This window comes from Rutilus rutilus, assembly GCF_951802725.1.
Source record: "Rutilus rutilus genome assembly, chromosome: 14".
Lineage (NCBI taxonomy): Eukaryota > Metazoa > Chordata > Actinopteri > Cypriniformes > Leuciscidae > Rutilus > Rutilus rutilus.
Genome location: NC_140219.1, coordinates 21355602 through 21371743, shown reverse-complemented (window position 1 = coordinate 21371743; position 16142 = coordinate 21355602). Strand labels below are relative to the sequence as shown.

At 40.1% G+C, this 16142-nt stretch overlaps 1 protein-coding gene across 1 annotated transcript in view; it reads right to left on the bottom strand.

The window, feature by feature from the left end:
* tsc22d3 (TSC22 domain family, member 3) overlaps window positions 1-3487 on the bottom strand; it is a 32359-nt gene extending 28872 nt beyond the window's left edge. Inside the window, exon 1 of the mRNA XM_084429686.1 lies at window positions 2797-3487. Within this exon, the coding sequence (XP_084285812.1) occupies window positions 2797-3101 (305 nt within the window). The 5' untranslated portion in view covers window positions 3102-3487. The remainder of the gene's footprint in view (window positions 1-2796) is intronic.
* Window positions 3488-16142: the final 12655 nt, after the last annotated feature.

Here is a 16142-nt window from a genome sequence, read left to right as displayed (position 1 = left end):
GGGCTGTCAGATGTTTTGTTTATTTTTTTATGCAATGATATAATATAATATATGATATAAAAATACTGAGTGCACTCTTAATATGTTGTGCAATTGCACCCATTCACCAGGCACTATAAACACACCTTTTATTTAAATCCCCTTGGATAATTCCCAAAAACACTGGCTCCCAGATGCTATAGTGCAGATCATGAGCTGTTCAGCTTGGCATGTCTGGATTCATGTCTCTGCATGCCTGGAGATGTGCATTACATTTTTGCATATTAAGTAAATAAGACTAGCATTTTAGAAATATGTCTGTGGGTTTAGTGGACATGCAGGACTTATTGTTGGCAAGACCTCTGTTACTTTGTGTCCTACATACTATTATACAGACACACCTTTCTTATCATTGTTCTATCAATAACACAATGTTCCTTCCTCAAGACATCAAAACCTTTGACCGTAACACATATACGTCAGTATTTAGTCTGCAAGAAATGTGAAATATGAAATATTATACCATATAAGGAGGAGAGAAAGGAATAATCGTATCCATAGACACTAGAGTGCCAATTTTGGAAAATTGCTGGGATCACAAGGAAAGTAAGTCTATCCCATAGCAGAGAGCGGTCCAACACCAAAGAGAATTGCCTTTCCTGTCATGGAATACAAGAATGGGTCGGTGTACAGACTAACAATGGCTATTTGATCATAATAAAACAGCGGACTGTTGAACTCTGTGTATTTAGTAACTGAGACTGTGAAGTGTCATTGGGCCAGACGTCCCATGCAGACTGCTCCTGTTTACATCCCGACACCAAGCTCATTAAGAAAAGCTAATTATGTAGACTGTAACCTTTCACTGCCACGTATAAAACTGAGGACACCCCGATAAAGAAGATTAAACATTAACTGGAACACAAGAATCTTGTTTCAGAGGCGTCCCAGTAAGGTTAAGAAGTATATTGTCCTGTCGTAAAACAGATTACGCTGAGCAAGAACTTTATCGCATTAAGCCATAAGTAAGATTCCACTGAATAATCTAGTTATATTGCATGTTATGTTAATATTTATTGCAAAAATGTTGAGCTCACCAAGGACATATAAATGTTTGGTTTGTTTTTATTTATTTATTTTATTTTAAAAAACAATGCAATTTTGTTGGATTTTGTGATTAATTATTTATCAATTGAATGAATTAAAAACTTTAGTCAATTGACGGCCTTACTTTTCATATGTGTATTTGTTATCTTAAATAGCTTGAGATACAACAGTTTTTGATATTTTTTATATGAAATATGTCTCATTATTATGTCATGCCATGCTCCTTTCATTATTCAGATTATAATCTTTTCATTTACAAACATTCAAATATGAATTTTATTTCCCAGAGTAAAAATTATTTGCTGACTTCTTGATATATTTATGGTATTAACCAATTTTACTATTTACTATTACTATTTGAGCAGGTGTGAAGTGTTGCACTATCTGAGAAAAAAAAGTAGACAGTATGACAGGCTAGCTATACATATTTAATATATATCTCTGCTAGATTGACATTAAATATTTCCAAAGTGATGTGCGTTATCAACAGCATATGGAATGCATTCTTATCATCTGGCTGCAAATGTCAATTAAATATGGTTCAATCTTTTTGTAATTACCTGGCTTCAGCTGATTCTTTTTTCCATAGGCCTCATCTCTAATTTTCCCGTAGACTAAACATTTCAACCACTATCAGATTTTAACAAACTATCCTGATGTCCAAATGTTTATTTTCAGTTGGGATAGCAAGGTTTCATGGGAAAATGTGCTGTGAGCTTGATCCTGATTTTGCCAAATACCTGCTCTGGATGGCGTGCAATCTGTTTTTGACTTTAATATGCTGTAGTACATCACATCGGCTTGTTCCAAGATTCAATATTATGTATACATGCTGTCAGACATTAGATTAAAGCAAATGGTAAAGGTTTATGAGATTTCATTGCATCCAGGGTTGTTTTGGAAACTCCTTTGACCATTAAATTTGACAAACATGCATATTACCTGGAGAGGAATTTGTTTTGCTGCATACTTCAGCTATGGGGTGAAAGAATATGCCAGAACGGTATGTAAATTGCCCATAGTTTGTAAATGAATGGGTGTTTTGCAAATCGGACTGGTTGGGGGGGGAATCCACATGCACTTTCTACACAAATAAAATGCAGCGTGTGTAGAATATTTACACAAAATCATTGCATGAACCTAATGAGTTGCAAGGAATGGGGAGTGAGATTTAAGAACTGAGAACTGCTATAAGGTGGACTGACTCAAGATCCTCTTAAGGTGCATGCGCGAAGGCATGTTCTTCATACAAATCTACACATTCCTGGAACCCTGCTGAGAACGTGAGCCACCCTGTTCTTAAATAACACAGTTGAGCATGGTCTTTAATCACGAGTTTATCATGAAGTGTAAATAACTAGTAGTGTTCAGTGTTTGAATTGAGATTGTGTAACATTAATAAGTGATGAATTAGTTGACCCAAACCAGTGAAAATGAGCTTGAGACTGATTTGGTTCAAGCAAAACGATAGTGTAACCAAAAACAAATCACTTAACACTATACTTAGTCATGAATAACCAGTTAGTCAGGAGGAGGCCAGAATTAAATAAATGAAAACCACAGAATGTTGTTGTCATCAAACTCAAACATCCTGACATTGGTCATTAACCAGCAATCACAGCTCTGGCAGAGACTTTTACGGTTTTTATGACCTGAACTAGATGTGCGTGCCAGAGCAGGTGTGTGATGCAGGTGAGTTTATTCACATACCTGTGGAAGAACAACAGAATGGACAGCATGGTTTGGTCGATGTTGCTGTTGCAGATGCCCTCGTTGAGCAGGTAACAGGGGTCCCGGACCACCGACTCCAGTGAGTCCTGTCTCATGATGTTGTTGAGCTTATCTGTGTTTAGGTTCTGAAAGTGAAGCTGGTCCCGGAGCAGTTTGAAGTGGTTGACTGATGTAGGACTGCTCAGGCTCGCTTGGCCCGGCTCAGGCTCGCAGCCATTGGCCAGATCCAGACAGCAGCTGCAGCAGTCCAGGCCGATGGGCGAACGGCACTCCTCGTTTGACATCAGGCGGGTCAGGTTCCCCACGAGGGAGTCAGACGGTAGCCGTGACAGGTTCTCCTCCACCTGCTCCAGGTGATCTTTGAGCAGACCTCCCTCCTTCTCACGCAAGTGTATACCAGGTGCCACGGGAGAAGCTGCTGTGAGTTGATCCTTCTCGACAGCGAGTGCCAGAGTGTGTGTGTGTGTGTGTGCACACAACGCAGGTTTTTATGAGCTGGGGCGCCTGTTCGCTCGTAATGATGCAGAGGGAATGCGTAAAAAAAAAAAAAAAAAAAAAAACAGAAGCTGCTTCTGTTTTTTTGTTGTTTGTTTTGTTTTTTCTTCTCGGTGTCCCCTGCCCCGCACTTTTCTCTGCCCCTGTGCGTGCATACAGTGCAGACAGCGAGAGAGGAGGAGGAGGGATGGAGGAGAGGGCTGGAAGGGAGGGAGGAGGAATCTTTCTGATTGGTAAAGCAGGCAGATCAGTTCACAAAAAGATCCCGCCTACTTTCCTCTCAACATCACAATCGGGGAGGAGCGAAGCTAGGAAGGGAGTAAAAGCATGCTCTTTAACATGTGCACTTCAGTGTTGCCAGGGGCGGAACCCTGAGAGAGAGCAAACATGTAGTACTTCCCTGTTTATATCACTGAATCAATCACTGGTTTGGTCTCACTTTCCTAAGGCTATTGAATTTAGGCTCGACTTTGCGTGCTGTCAGTACAAATACTGTTTGTGTGTGTATGTAGTGTTCCTTGTCCAATGATTCATCACTAAAATGTTTTTCATCAGTCTTGTTTTACTTGTACCATTTTCTTCCCCTTTCCTTTTAAAGAGAGAATTTGGCTCAAGTACCAGTATCTATAAAATGTCACTTAATCAGACCTTAATTTTGTTTGAAGACTGTATTATGCTGCATTCCATTTACCTGGGAAGAGAAATGTATGAACCGGGAATGACTTCACACCCGAGGTGACAGCGTTCCAGTAAACGGGAAAACTAAGATGGACACATCCAGGCAAACCTTTGTTGTGCTTTCTCTTTCAGAATACAAACACATAAAAAAGCTGTATTTTGCACAGATAATGCCAAAGTGTCATGTCCAGAAATAGAGGTTTAATAGTAGTGTGTAGACCACTGCCTTTATTGAGAGACAGACAAACAAAAGTGATTTTACTACTGTGTCACTATGGTTGATGCACTGAGCAGCCATGTTGGATTCTGAAGCCAGGGTTGTTGCGTGTTTCCCAGACACAGAATCTTACTCGAGGGGGTGTTTCAGTTAAAAGTTCCTACTGGGGCCTAGGAATTTCCCCCATCTGAGGACAAATGGAACGCACCATTATTCCAAACATACCAAACAATTGCTCTGGCATCATTAGTTAAAGGTTAAAGGTCAGTAATCCAATATATTTTGTCAATTAGATTCTTATTTCAGGGAGAGATTTTGACGCTGATCTGTTTATCTGAAGTAAATAGGATTCCTATCATATTGCTTAACATGATAAAGAAGAAATGCTGACATGAACGCAACACAGTGTGCTCAAAAAATCATTCAGTGGTCAGTAAATTCTCAGAACACCTTCCAATGATCCACTCATTTCGGAGAGAATGTTTGAAATATGCAAAATATGATTTCACCACATTTTTAGCTGGACTTTCCATTGAAATTCAGTCGAGACCAAATATTTTTTTATTGTTGGGGCCAGTGCAATGACAGAAACTGAAATATTAAAAGTCTGATGATTCTTGTGTGTAATATGATGTTTTAATTATGCACTTGTGTTATGTGTGTGTAGTGCAGAGCTCATCAATTCAATGCATTGTGCTCCTTTAATAACATGTTAAATGCCTCTTTGGATCATCTCTTGAAATGTCATTTATTGTGTTATAAGACTTACCAAAAGCCTCTTAATAGGAGTGCGAGAAATTTAATTTAGCAGAGAATAGGTGAATTATGATTGCTTTATTGAGTGTATAAAGTGGTTGAGACACTTAAGGGCCATTTAAGGATTTTGCCAGCATGGGGTCAGATCAGTTCATTATTTGGCCCTCTGCTGGCAGGAGCAGTGAAATGCAGATAATAACAGATGAAGAATTGACCGTGGGATATGAAATGGTTCCGTTATATGCTCAGTAAGCTCTTTGAGTCCAAGTGTTTAGGTTTTGTAACACAATCTGAGAACAAAAACATCAAATGCGTCATAAGACAGATAGCAAACAAACGGTTTCTTGTATAGGCATGGTGAATGCAATCTGTCATCAGAGAACACTAGACCTGTTTACCGTACTGCAAAAACAGATGCACTGTCAGATAATAAATAGGCTGACCTTGCATTTAGCATTCTGTTTTATCCTAGTCATCCCAGAAACTTGCTATATACTGTATATATATTAAAAGGCAGTACAACAGCACAATTATTAATTGCACAAAAATATTGAATTATATTATATTATTATATACTATATACAGTGTATATATATACAGTGGGTACGGAAAGTATTCAGACCCCCTTAAATTTTTCACTCTTTGTTATATTGCAGCCATTTGCTAAAATCATTTAAGTTCTTTTTTTTTTTCTCATTATTGTACACATAGCACCTCATATTGACAGAAAAACACAGAATTGTTGACATTTTTGCACATTTATTAAAAAAGAAAAACTGAAATATCACATGGTCCTAAGTATTCAGCCCCTTTGCTCAGTATTTAGTAGAAGCACTCTTTTGATCTAATACAGCCATGAGTCTTTTTGGGAAAGATGCAACAAGTTTTTCACACCTGGATTTGGGTATCCTCTGCCATTCCTCCTTGCAGATCCTCTCCAGTTCTGTCAGGTTGGATGGTAAACGTTGGTGGACAGACATTTTCAGGTCTCTCCAGAGATGCTCAATTGGGTTTAAGTCAGGGCTCTGGCTGGGCCATTCAAGAACAGTCACGGAGTTGTTGTGAAGCCACTCCTTCGTTATTTTAGCTGTGTGCTTAGGGTCATTGTCTTGTTGGAAGGTGAACCTTCGGCCCAGTCTGAGGTCCAGAGCACTCTGGAGAAGGTTTTCGTCCAGGATATCCCTGTACTTGGCCGCATTCATCTTTCCCTCGATTGCAACCAGTCGTCCTGTCCCTGCAGCTGAAAAACACCGCCACAGCATGATGCTGCCACCACCATGCTTCACTGTTGAGACTGTATTGGACAGGTGATGAGCAGTGCCTGGTTTTCTCCACACATACCGCTTAGAATTAAGGCCAAAAAGGTTCTATCTTGGTCTCATCAGACCAGAGAATCTTATTTATCACCATATTGGAGTCCTTCAGGTGTGCTTTCATGTGTCTTGCACTGAGGAGAGGCTTCCGTCGGGCCACTCTGCCATAAAGCCCCGACTGGTGGATGGCTGCAGTGATGGTTGACTACTACTATGGTTGACTTACTAATACACTGTAAACATTATTATTATTTTATATATATATATATATATATATATATATATATATATATATATATATATACTGTATATACAGTGCTTGAAGTGGGAGGAAAAAGGTGCCGGTACTCTCTTGCATGCACGCCCGCCCGGAAATTTTTTTTTGTAATATTTGAGTTACATAAAAGCTTTTTATTTGTTTTCTTCCTAATTGTCCTTGAAATAGTGGTAAAAAAAAAAAAATAAACCAACACAAAAATGGTTTGGCCACTGATCAAAATTTGATGTCATTTGACTTGAAGTTCAGTATGCTCAAAATGTCCGGTGCTTAGAAAAGAAAAGAAGAGAAGAGGAAAATAGAGGCCGGAGATTTTCTAAACAAATATTTAAAAAAAGGTGGTGACGGTGAAGCTGGAACTAGTAAAGTCAACTTAGAGCAAGGTACAAAACAGCGCAGCCAATGTTCACCAGCCTTGTCAGCGGTTTTCCTGCATTGAAATTTTTTTGGTGGCCGCCAAAGCAAATTTTTGTCCCGTCAAAGCCTTATTTGATCGGCGAGTGATGTAGAATAGAATGAGTGCTGATAACGAGCATAACGAGCAGAGAGAGAGAGCCCCAGCCGCGCGCGCGCACTCAAGTCTTCAAACAACACGTCGAGCGCTGCCTTGCTCTCTCTCCCTCGCGCATATTAATCAAAATCATTTGACACGATAGTAAAAGGTCGGAAGAGCGCAGTTTCACGTGGAGCATTTGGAGATTTTTTTCTCTTCAATTAACGCGGGGTGTGAATTGTGCGCATCTAAGATTATCTCGTCCCGGGCCCAGGCAAGACTGTCAGCTGGCCTGCTCTCTTGCATTGGCAAATCATGACATTTGAAATTTCTACAGTGAAAAACAAAACTTGGAGATATTGCAGGTACAATCACAATTTATTGTTTGTTATTTATTAACAACATATTTAAACAAGTCGTGCGTGCGTGCGTGCGTGCGTGCAAACGGAACTCCTCCAAGTCTGCAAGGCCAAAAATACAATTATGGTGAGATTACTACATTTTATTTAATTAAATGCATTTATGGTGAAATTATTATATTTTCATGTCATTCTGTGCTAATTTTGACCACGAACCATGTGCTGTCACTTTAATTCAGCGCGTGCAGCACAGCAGAAATAGACTCGGTGCGGAAACGAACGCTGCATTACTGTATACGAACCGCACCTGGAACGGATCGCCGGACCGCATCCAGTGTGAAAGCTGTTAACATGGGTGCGGAACTGCAAACGGAGTATATGTGAAACGGGCGTGACACTGACGCTTTTTCTGTCAGTGGTAGAGTACCGGCTACATGCGAGAAGTAGCGGTACGCAAGAAAAAGTGCAGGTACGCTTAAAGGGGCATTCCACCCATTTGAACATTGTTTTTTATTTAAAGTGGGTCATATGTGTAGTCAAAATGTAAAATAATTTTTGAATTTGGTGCCTTCGTGACCGAGGAAAGACAAAAAATAACTTCAGGACGCATTTGTATGAAAGACAACATCTCCCACAATGCACCACATTGCACAGCTCCGCAAGCCACTCCCACTAATCCAGAAAGCGCATATCTGCCTATAAGAGAAATCACTCTTCCGTCTACAAGGCTAGCTACCACCAGAGCTTGAAATTCATTTCACATTCACACAAAATGTCTAGTTAGTTGGCGAACTCATTACTCCTCGTTTGTATTTCTTTCGAAAAGGTGAATTATTGCATGGTACCATGGATGTTCAGTCAGAACATATGCGGTGCGAAACTAGGATAGTTCTCAACACAAACTACCGTGTCCTCGTCTGATTCAGAGATTTCGTCCAGGAGAAATTGTCATCGTTGAAATTCTTTGCCGCAGACGGACTCTATCTCTGTGTTCGTAGTTGCATCTTACAGTCTATGAGTTGCATAGTGAGATCACCGGCGCCACCAGTCCGCCCTAACCCGAGCCAGTCCGGGCTCCTCGTCCGCGGCAGGCAGGTCTTCTGCCTCGGCTGCTCTTCGCTATAATGCGGCTTGTAAAGGTAGCCACAAACACCTGATTCAAGCATCAGACTTCCGAAATCCTCTTCTTCTATATCATATTGAGCACTCTCCTCCGCTATTGTCATAACTTTACATCTGTCTCCACAGCGCCTGTTAGCTTAGCTTCAAACAAGATGGAGGATATTGCTTTCAGTTTCAGAGAGTAAAGTCCCACCCACTGATCTGTAATAGGTCTGTAGTGTGAGCGGGTCCCGCCCCCTGGGAAAGATGAGGAACTAGTGCTTGTAGTCTCAACAGAAATCCCCCCCTCTTACACTTCCTCCTACAATGACGCAAAATGACGATTTTTGCGTCATTGTAGGAGGAAGTGTAAAAGGTAAATAACGGATTTCTCCCGTCTCAGGGGAAAATGAGAGAGTGTTGCACGACCATTCAATAGTATGACTGGGTTTCTAACAATGCAAAGCTTAATGCAAATGGGTGGAGTGTCCCTTTAAGAGTAAAATGTAGAAGTGCCGGTACTGCGTACCGGTGAGTACCGCCCCACTTCGAGCACTGTGTATATATATATAACTTTCTCCCATCTCCTGACTGCATCTCTGGAGCTCAGCCACAGTGATCTTTGGGTTCTTCTTTACCTCTCTCACCAAGGCTCTTCTCCCCCGATAGCTCAGTTTGGCCGGACGGCCAGCTCTAGGAAGGGTTCTGGTCGTCCCAAACATCTTCCATTTAAGGATTATGGAGGCCACTGTGCTCTTAGGAACCTTAAGTGCAGCAGAATTTTTTTTTGTAACCTTGGCCAGATCTGTGCCTTGCCACAATTCTGTCTCTGAGCTCTTCAGGCAGTTCCTTTGACCTCATGATTCTCATTTGCTCTGACATGCACTGTGAGCTGTAAGGTCTTATACAGACAGTTGTGTGGCTTTCCTAATCAAGTCCAATCAGTATAATCAAACACAGCTGGACTCAAATGAAGGTGTAGAACCATCTCAAGGATGATCAGAAGAAATGGACAGCACCTGAGTTAAATATATGAGTGTCACAGCAAAGGGTTTGAATACTTATAGGACCATGTGATATTTCAGTTTTTCTTTTTTAATAAATGTGCAAAAATGTCAACAATTCTGTGTTTTTCTGTCAATATGGGGTGCTGTGTGTACAATAATGAGGAAAAAAAAACTTAAATGATTTTAGCAAATGTCTGCAATATAACAAAGAGTGAAAAATTTAAGGGGGTCTGAATACTTTCCGTACCCACTGTAGATACTGTGTGTGTGTGTGTGTGTGTGTGTGTGTGTGTGTGTGTGTGTGTGTGTGTGTGTGTGTGTAGATCACGGTTTCTACAAAAATATTAAGTTTAAATATTAACCATCATTAATAACTGAGTGGCAATAATATTTGATAACAATTTAGCAGCAGCATATCAACATATTAAAATGATTTCTGAAGGATCACTAGACACTGAAAACTAGAGTAATGAAGCTGAAAAATCACATTTTTGCAATTTACTGGAATATGCAGAATACAAATGGTGGGGAAGGATTATACATACAGCATATACATGATGGAAAATGTTTCACTGTGGGTTAAGTTGGGCTGGCAAAGGTCCCATGCTGTTTACCCAGTCCCAGTATTCCCAATCCTTCCCTGCAGTACTGTTACACTGGGCCTGGGGTGAATAAAAAGGCCATATAATGCTCTCTTATGAATGCTAATGTGTACACTAAAGCTTTACATGGATTCTTTGATTGAACACATCCAAACCACTTAGATAACAGTCACCGCTGTCCAGGCAATCATGCTGGGTTGTGCTTGGAAAACAGGCCTTTGCATGTTATTATTGATTCATTTTCATTATCATTGATGATAATTAAATCATTAAAATGGGAGGGATTCCAAAGAGCTCTGTACAAGTCATTCAACTTTCTCTTCACAGATTGCATAGATGTAAACATGTTTAAGTAAAAAAAAAAAAAGAAGTGTGCTTCGTACCAATCTTACATTGATCAATCCAAACACACAATACAGGTTAGCAGTCAACTACTTATTATCATGTTTAGGGTAGTCCACTCTTCTAAAATGTCCAAATTATTTGTTTTTCGGCTCATAAATGCCACATGATTCGTCAATAAGTTCTAAAGTGACTGATATCGTTTTGCCTGTTATCTACTGCAGAGACAGTACAAAAACATACAGTGCCCGTCCTGAATGCCAATGGGTCAATACAGTGTTCCAACTGTGCTAAAATACACACAACACTCGTTCACCTGCCAGGGACTATATCCTTTAGAATAATTACTAATAAAATATACTTGGCATGAAAATTGGCATCCTTAGTATTTTTTTTGTAGTTCTAGTAAGGCAAAAAAAAAAATAATAATTCTTAATCAGTATTTTGTCATGTTTTCCATGTAAAAATACAGAAATATCCTTAAAACAAGATCAATTTCCCCGAAAAGCAGTTGCTTGACTTGTGTTTAGATAGTATATCTTGAACTGTTTATTTTTGTAACCCTATTGGCAAATTGATTTATTTATTTTCTTGTTGAAAATCTATTCAAATTCAGATGCTTATAACAATAGTGTTTTACCAGTAAGCTAAGAAAAATATTTCAAAGATGTATTAAATACTCATGTTCATAATACAGCACTACCACTCATCCATTATTGTGTAAAAAATTAGGAAGTCTGTTAAGACATTAATAATTAATGCATTAATAATGCTTAAAACTCTTTTGCTGCTTTGTTGTTTTTTCTTCTGTGATATTTAAACTGGAAGCTCTGGTGTAGAGTTTTGCTGCCACCTTTTGGAATGAAAGTTTAGTTACATTTAAGGTTAATTAACCCATTTATAAAAATATTTTTGTATGTATAATTTTAAGACATGGACTGAAAGAGTCAGGACAGAAATGGCAAGGATCCCTGGTACAAAATGTATTCATCACATGCAGTCAAAGTCCCTATAACAGCATTTGATTTCAGATCTCCCTGTTCATAGTTCAGAGTGCGTACAACAGAGCCAAGTGAAGGTCCTGGTAAACCCTATGTTATAGGAACAAAATGTCACCAAAGATGTCAATATCTGAAATCCATATCCTGCTGGGAATTTTTTTGCTCCCCATGAGGAAAACAGATTATAAATCATACTAAATGATGTGTTTTTGAAATGTAAAATGCAGGAAGTTTCTGTAATGGTTAGGTTTAGGGGCAGGGTTAGGGTTAGGGGACAGAATATACAGTTTGTGCAGTAAAAAAATCATTATGCGTATGAAATGTCCCCATAAAACCCATGGAAACCCAACGTGTGTGTGTGCGTGTGTGTGTGTGTGTGTGTGTGTGTGTGTGTGTGTGTGTGTGTGTGTGTGTGTGTGTGTGTGTGTGTGTGAGACAACTCTTATAACAAGTATAAACAGGCTAATGTTGAAAATGTACTAAATATAAGAATATATTTTTAACTCAGGTAATTGTAGCTGAATGCTTAATAGTAGCTTTGAATCTTTTGATTTCTAAGAAGAAAGTTATACATATTCACTTTGTTCTATTATTATGACAGATGTGTTTTTTGGAAGAAGAACAGGAGTTGAACTCTGGTAATGGCTCCTCTAATCAGTGTTACAATCTGTGTCACTAAGCATAACACAATCTACTTAGATAAATGACCCCATGCTGGTAGGCCAGTGTGTGGTGGATAGCTCTGCTTTAGTATCTTGTTTCTGGTTCAAGGTCTGCTGATCTCCTCTTTTTCAGTCGAGTTTAGCCACAAGTGGATGACTTTGTGTTTTAGATAAAAATGTAGGTCCTCCTGTAAGCCAGCCTCATATGACATGCAATCACGGGGTGCATTTCATCTGGGTTTTGTTGCCAAATAAAGCCAATAAATTTGTTAATTAATGAAAAGAGAGTAAATGTTCATTTCACCTTCTTGCTGCTCATAACTGTACCCCACTGCTATAAACTAGCCTGGGTTTCCCCATGCTGCCTTGAGCGCAGCGCGATTTTATTCACGCTGCTAGGCAGCCTGGATACCATGGACCAGATTTTCGCCTCAGCTAGGGAACCAATCACAGAACGGGGAGGGAGCAGCAAGACGTTGTAGAAAATAATAGCTAGTGGAGATTGTAAAGTTGTCGACTATACGTCATCAAAAATCAAGTCCAGTGAGTGGGAGAAATTTGGAGTTATATGAAGAAAATTTTGTGAAAGGCTTTGCTGCAAACATTTTCGTGTTGGATAGCCGCAAATGTGGAACTTCATCCCTGAGGAAGTACGCAGAAACTGTGGGCGTGTTTGAACCCAAAATGGTCAGATGTAGGCTAGACGAAATTGCGTGGCATAGTGTTGTAGCCGCGTCTGTTCGATTGGTAAAATGTTATAAGGCTACTCAGTTTTGTGGTAACGTTAGCCATGTTCTTCATGTATCGGCCTTTTGACAGCTTCGGCTGAAGTTGTCCTTGTGTTAATTGTCGTGTAATAACTTATGTATGACCTGGCAATAAACATTTTTGTAAGTGTGTCTATAATGTGATAGTCTAAACTGATTTTATTTCGGGTGCGGGTCGGGTGTTGGTTCTATTTTAAGCGGGTCGGGTGCAGATTTTAATTAGTGCTGCTGTTGGGAAACGGGTTGGGTGCTGTTTTAAGCACTGCGGATACGGGCGGGTGCGGATTTACAAAATCGGACCCGTGCAGGACTCTGGTGTACACATAAAGCTCTGACCCATCGTCGTCTTCTTCGTTGAATATCTGTCGCTCTACATACGTCATCTGGTATAATTGAAACGATTGGCTATGAGCTACGTACAGGCGCATTTGATAGACATTTGTAGCGCCCAATAAACAGCTCTGGGCATTCGTAAACCACGCCTCAAATACGAGAAAATGAACATGTGGTTCCCAGACCACGTCTCAAAGAGAAAGAGAAAGAGGTCTGACGTTAGCCAGGCTAGCTATAAACACTAACACAACCAATAGTTCTTAACCAGTTTACTTAACGAAGAGTGCTAATTGATCAAATCTTGGCACTACTACAAAGTTCTGTCATGAAACTCTAGATGGCGCAGGTTGATAGATCCTTAACTCAATCTGCTTGCAATAACGTCATATAGGGCACACCTGATTGGTTCCTGCTGTATCAGTAGTAGTGATGGGGACGAGACCGCCTATGCCGAGTCCGAGTCAAGACCGAGTCTTTGAAGGGTCGAGTCCGAGTCGAGACCGAGTCCGTTGGTTTTCAAATTCAGTCGAGTCCGAGTCAAGACCGAGTCTTTGAAGGGTCGAGTCCGAGTCGAGACCGAGTCCGTTGGTTAACATGGGAGGATTTGAACTTGAAACACGGAGTGTACTGACGCCTTTCCGTGGTTAAAACAACATTGCTTCTTATGTTTGTTCATGTTTATTTGAGGCTATAAATTAACTAGAAGGAAGAGATGATCGGTTCACGAGCAGCTTTAACTGATGCTCTACAGCGATCTGTCACTACACATTTAAGAGCCACAAAATGGTATTTATTGTTTAAATTTCTTTTAAAAAATGACCAAGTTTGAAAGGCGAGACTTTGTTTAATATGTTTAATATCAAAAGTAACCGAAAAGTAACCTGGTCTGTCCTGTCTGTCAGCGTGTTGTCAGTCTCCTCTCTGCTCCGTGATGTATTTTTCACTGCGTGAGAACATGGTGTGGCGTGAGAACGGTGTAGCTTGTCGGACATAGCGACAGTAACTAAGGGGGGCGGGTCTTTGCGAACAGTCTATTAAAATTTTCTAGTGGTATGTATTCTAGTGGACTAGTGATGGGACGAGACCGCCTATGCCGAGTCCGAGTCAAGACTGAGTCTTTGAAGGGTCGAGTCCGAGTCAAGACCGAGTCTTTGTAAGAACAAGTCCGAGTCGAGTCCGAGAAAGCAGAAATCGGTCTCGAGACCGGACTCGAGTACTACATCACTAATCAGTAGCCAATGAGCTCATTGCTCAGCATTCAAATACTTGATCAGCATTTGCTGTAGCAGTTGGAGCACACTTTCAGAAACCCTCCACCTTCCCCAGCTCCACCTGTATAGATCTGCTATAGTGGTAATTCATGTATGCTATATTGTACAGAAGCAGCATGTTTTTCTTGCTCACAGCAGCGTGTCTGTGTATGCATTGACTGTAGCAAGTCCCGTACTTGCTCTGCAGCAGCAATAACAGCAGCAGCGTACCAGATCTATTCCGCCAATACCAAACATATCAACATGGTCATATCCAGGGCTTGACATTAACACCCACCAACCTGTCAAATGCGGGTGGATTTCAGCAGTGGTGTGTAACGTAGTCACTCTTAATTGCCACTTTGGCCGGTTGAATTTTATATTAATATATAAATAATCTACAATAAGTGCAATATAGTTTTGTCAAAAATATTGAAAAAATAGAAACAGGAGACCAGCTGCGCTTTCTCGCTCTCTCACCTCTCCGACAGCAAGTTGGCACACAAACCCGCCTCCCCTCACTCACTCAAGAATATTGTTGGTGTTACAGGGCTTGAATTTCGGCGGATTTTTCACACCCAAAGTGTGCACGCATAAAGCCGTCTCTCAGTACTAAACTGAGTTATTTTCCACTGCTTATTGCAGTCAAATACCCACAAAATAATGCTAATGTCTTAGCAAGGATTCACGTAAACATAGTCAATAGCCACGTTTCCACTGTCGGGCCAGTGCAAACCAGGGCTTTAAAGGATAACTCTCCTAGCCAAAATATATAAAAATTGAACCTAGGCTCTTTTTGTTAATCTTCCCAAGTCAAACTTTCGTGTAAAGGCATAATTAGAATGGAAACGCCACTTATAAGATTGACTGTATTTTCGTTGTAGGTCAAAATGCCTTTTGAATGGGAGTGCATGAGGCACTTCTATGATAGCATCAAAATCACTATTTTTAAAACACTAAACAGCATAAAACTGTGCTGAAAGTATCACCAGGGTCTCTACACATGAACTTCAGCATTGACTACATTTTTTGTGCACACAAAGTTTACTAAAAAAGAAAGGTTTTGTACGACTCACTTTATAGTGTTTCCGGCCGCCGGCATTTTGTCAGTCAAAAATAGTCGATCTCCGTATGCAACGTAACCGGGAGGAGAGTAAAGATGGAAAGCTTCTAAAGCTTAGTTCCATATAAATTCACGGATAATTTGTTGTTTTGTTGTTGTATTTGAAAAAGGATCCTCATATAATGAAATGATTCAGTGATACAGATCGACTATTTTTGACTGACAAAATGCCGGAACAACAGCTACAGTGAGTTGTTCAAAACCTTTCTTTTTAGTAAACTTTGTGTACACAAAAAATGCTCAAGTTCATGTGTAGAGCCCCTGGTGATACTTCGAGCACAGTTTTATGTTGTGTCGAGCCTTCTTAAGCCTTATTCGGATGGGATGAACTTTACAAGGGTAGATGGAGTAATGTAATTTTACCACAGGACGTCTGTAATATTAATGGCCAATTCGCACGGTATAAGATACAGGGGTGCAAACACATGTATGGTCAAAAAAGAGAGAGGTAATCGAAGCCCTCGTCCCACGGCAAATATCCAGATACTACATTGCCACCATCCCCAACCCACCCCTATAGGCACATAGAGTCAAATGAAATTTAGAAAA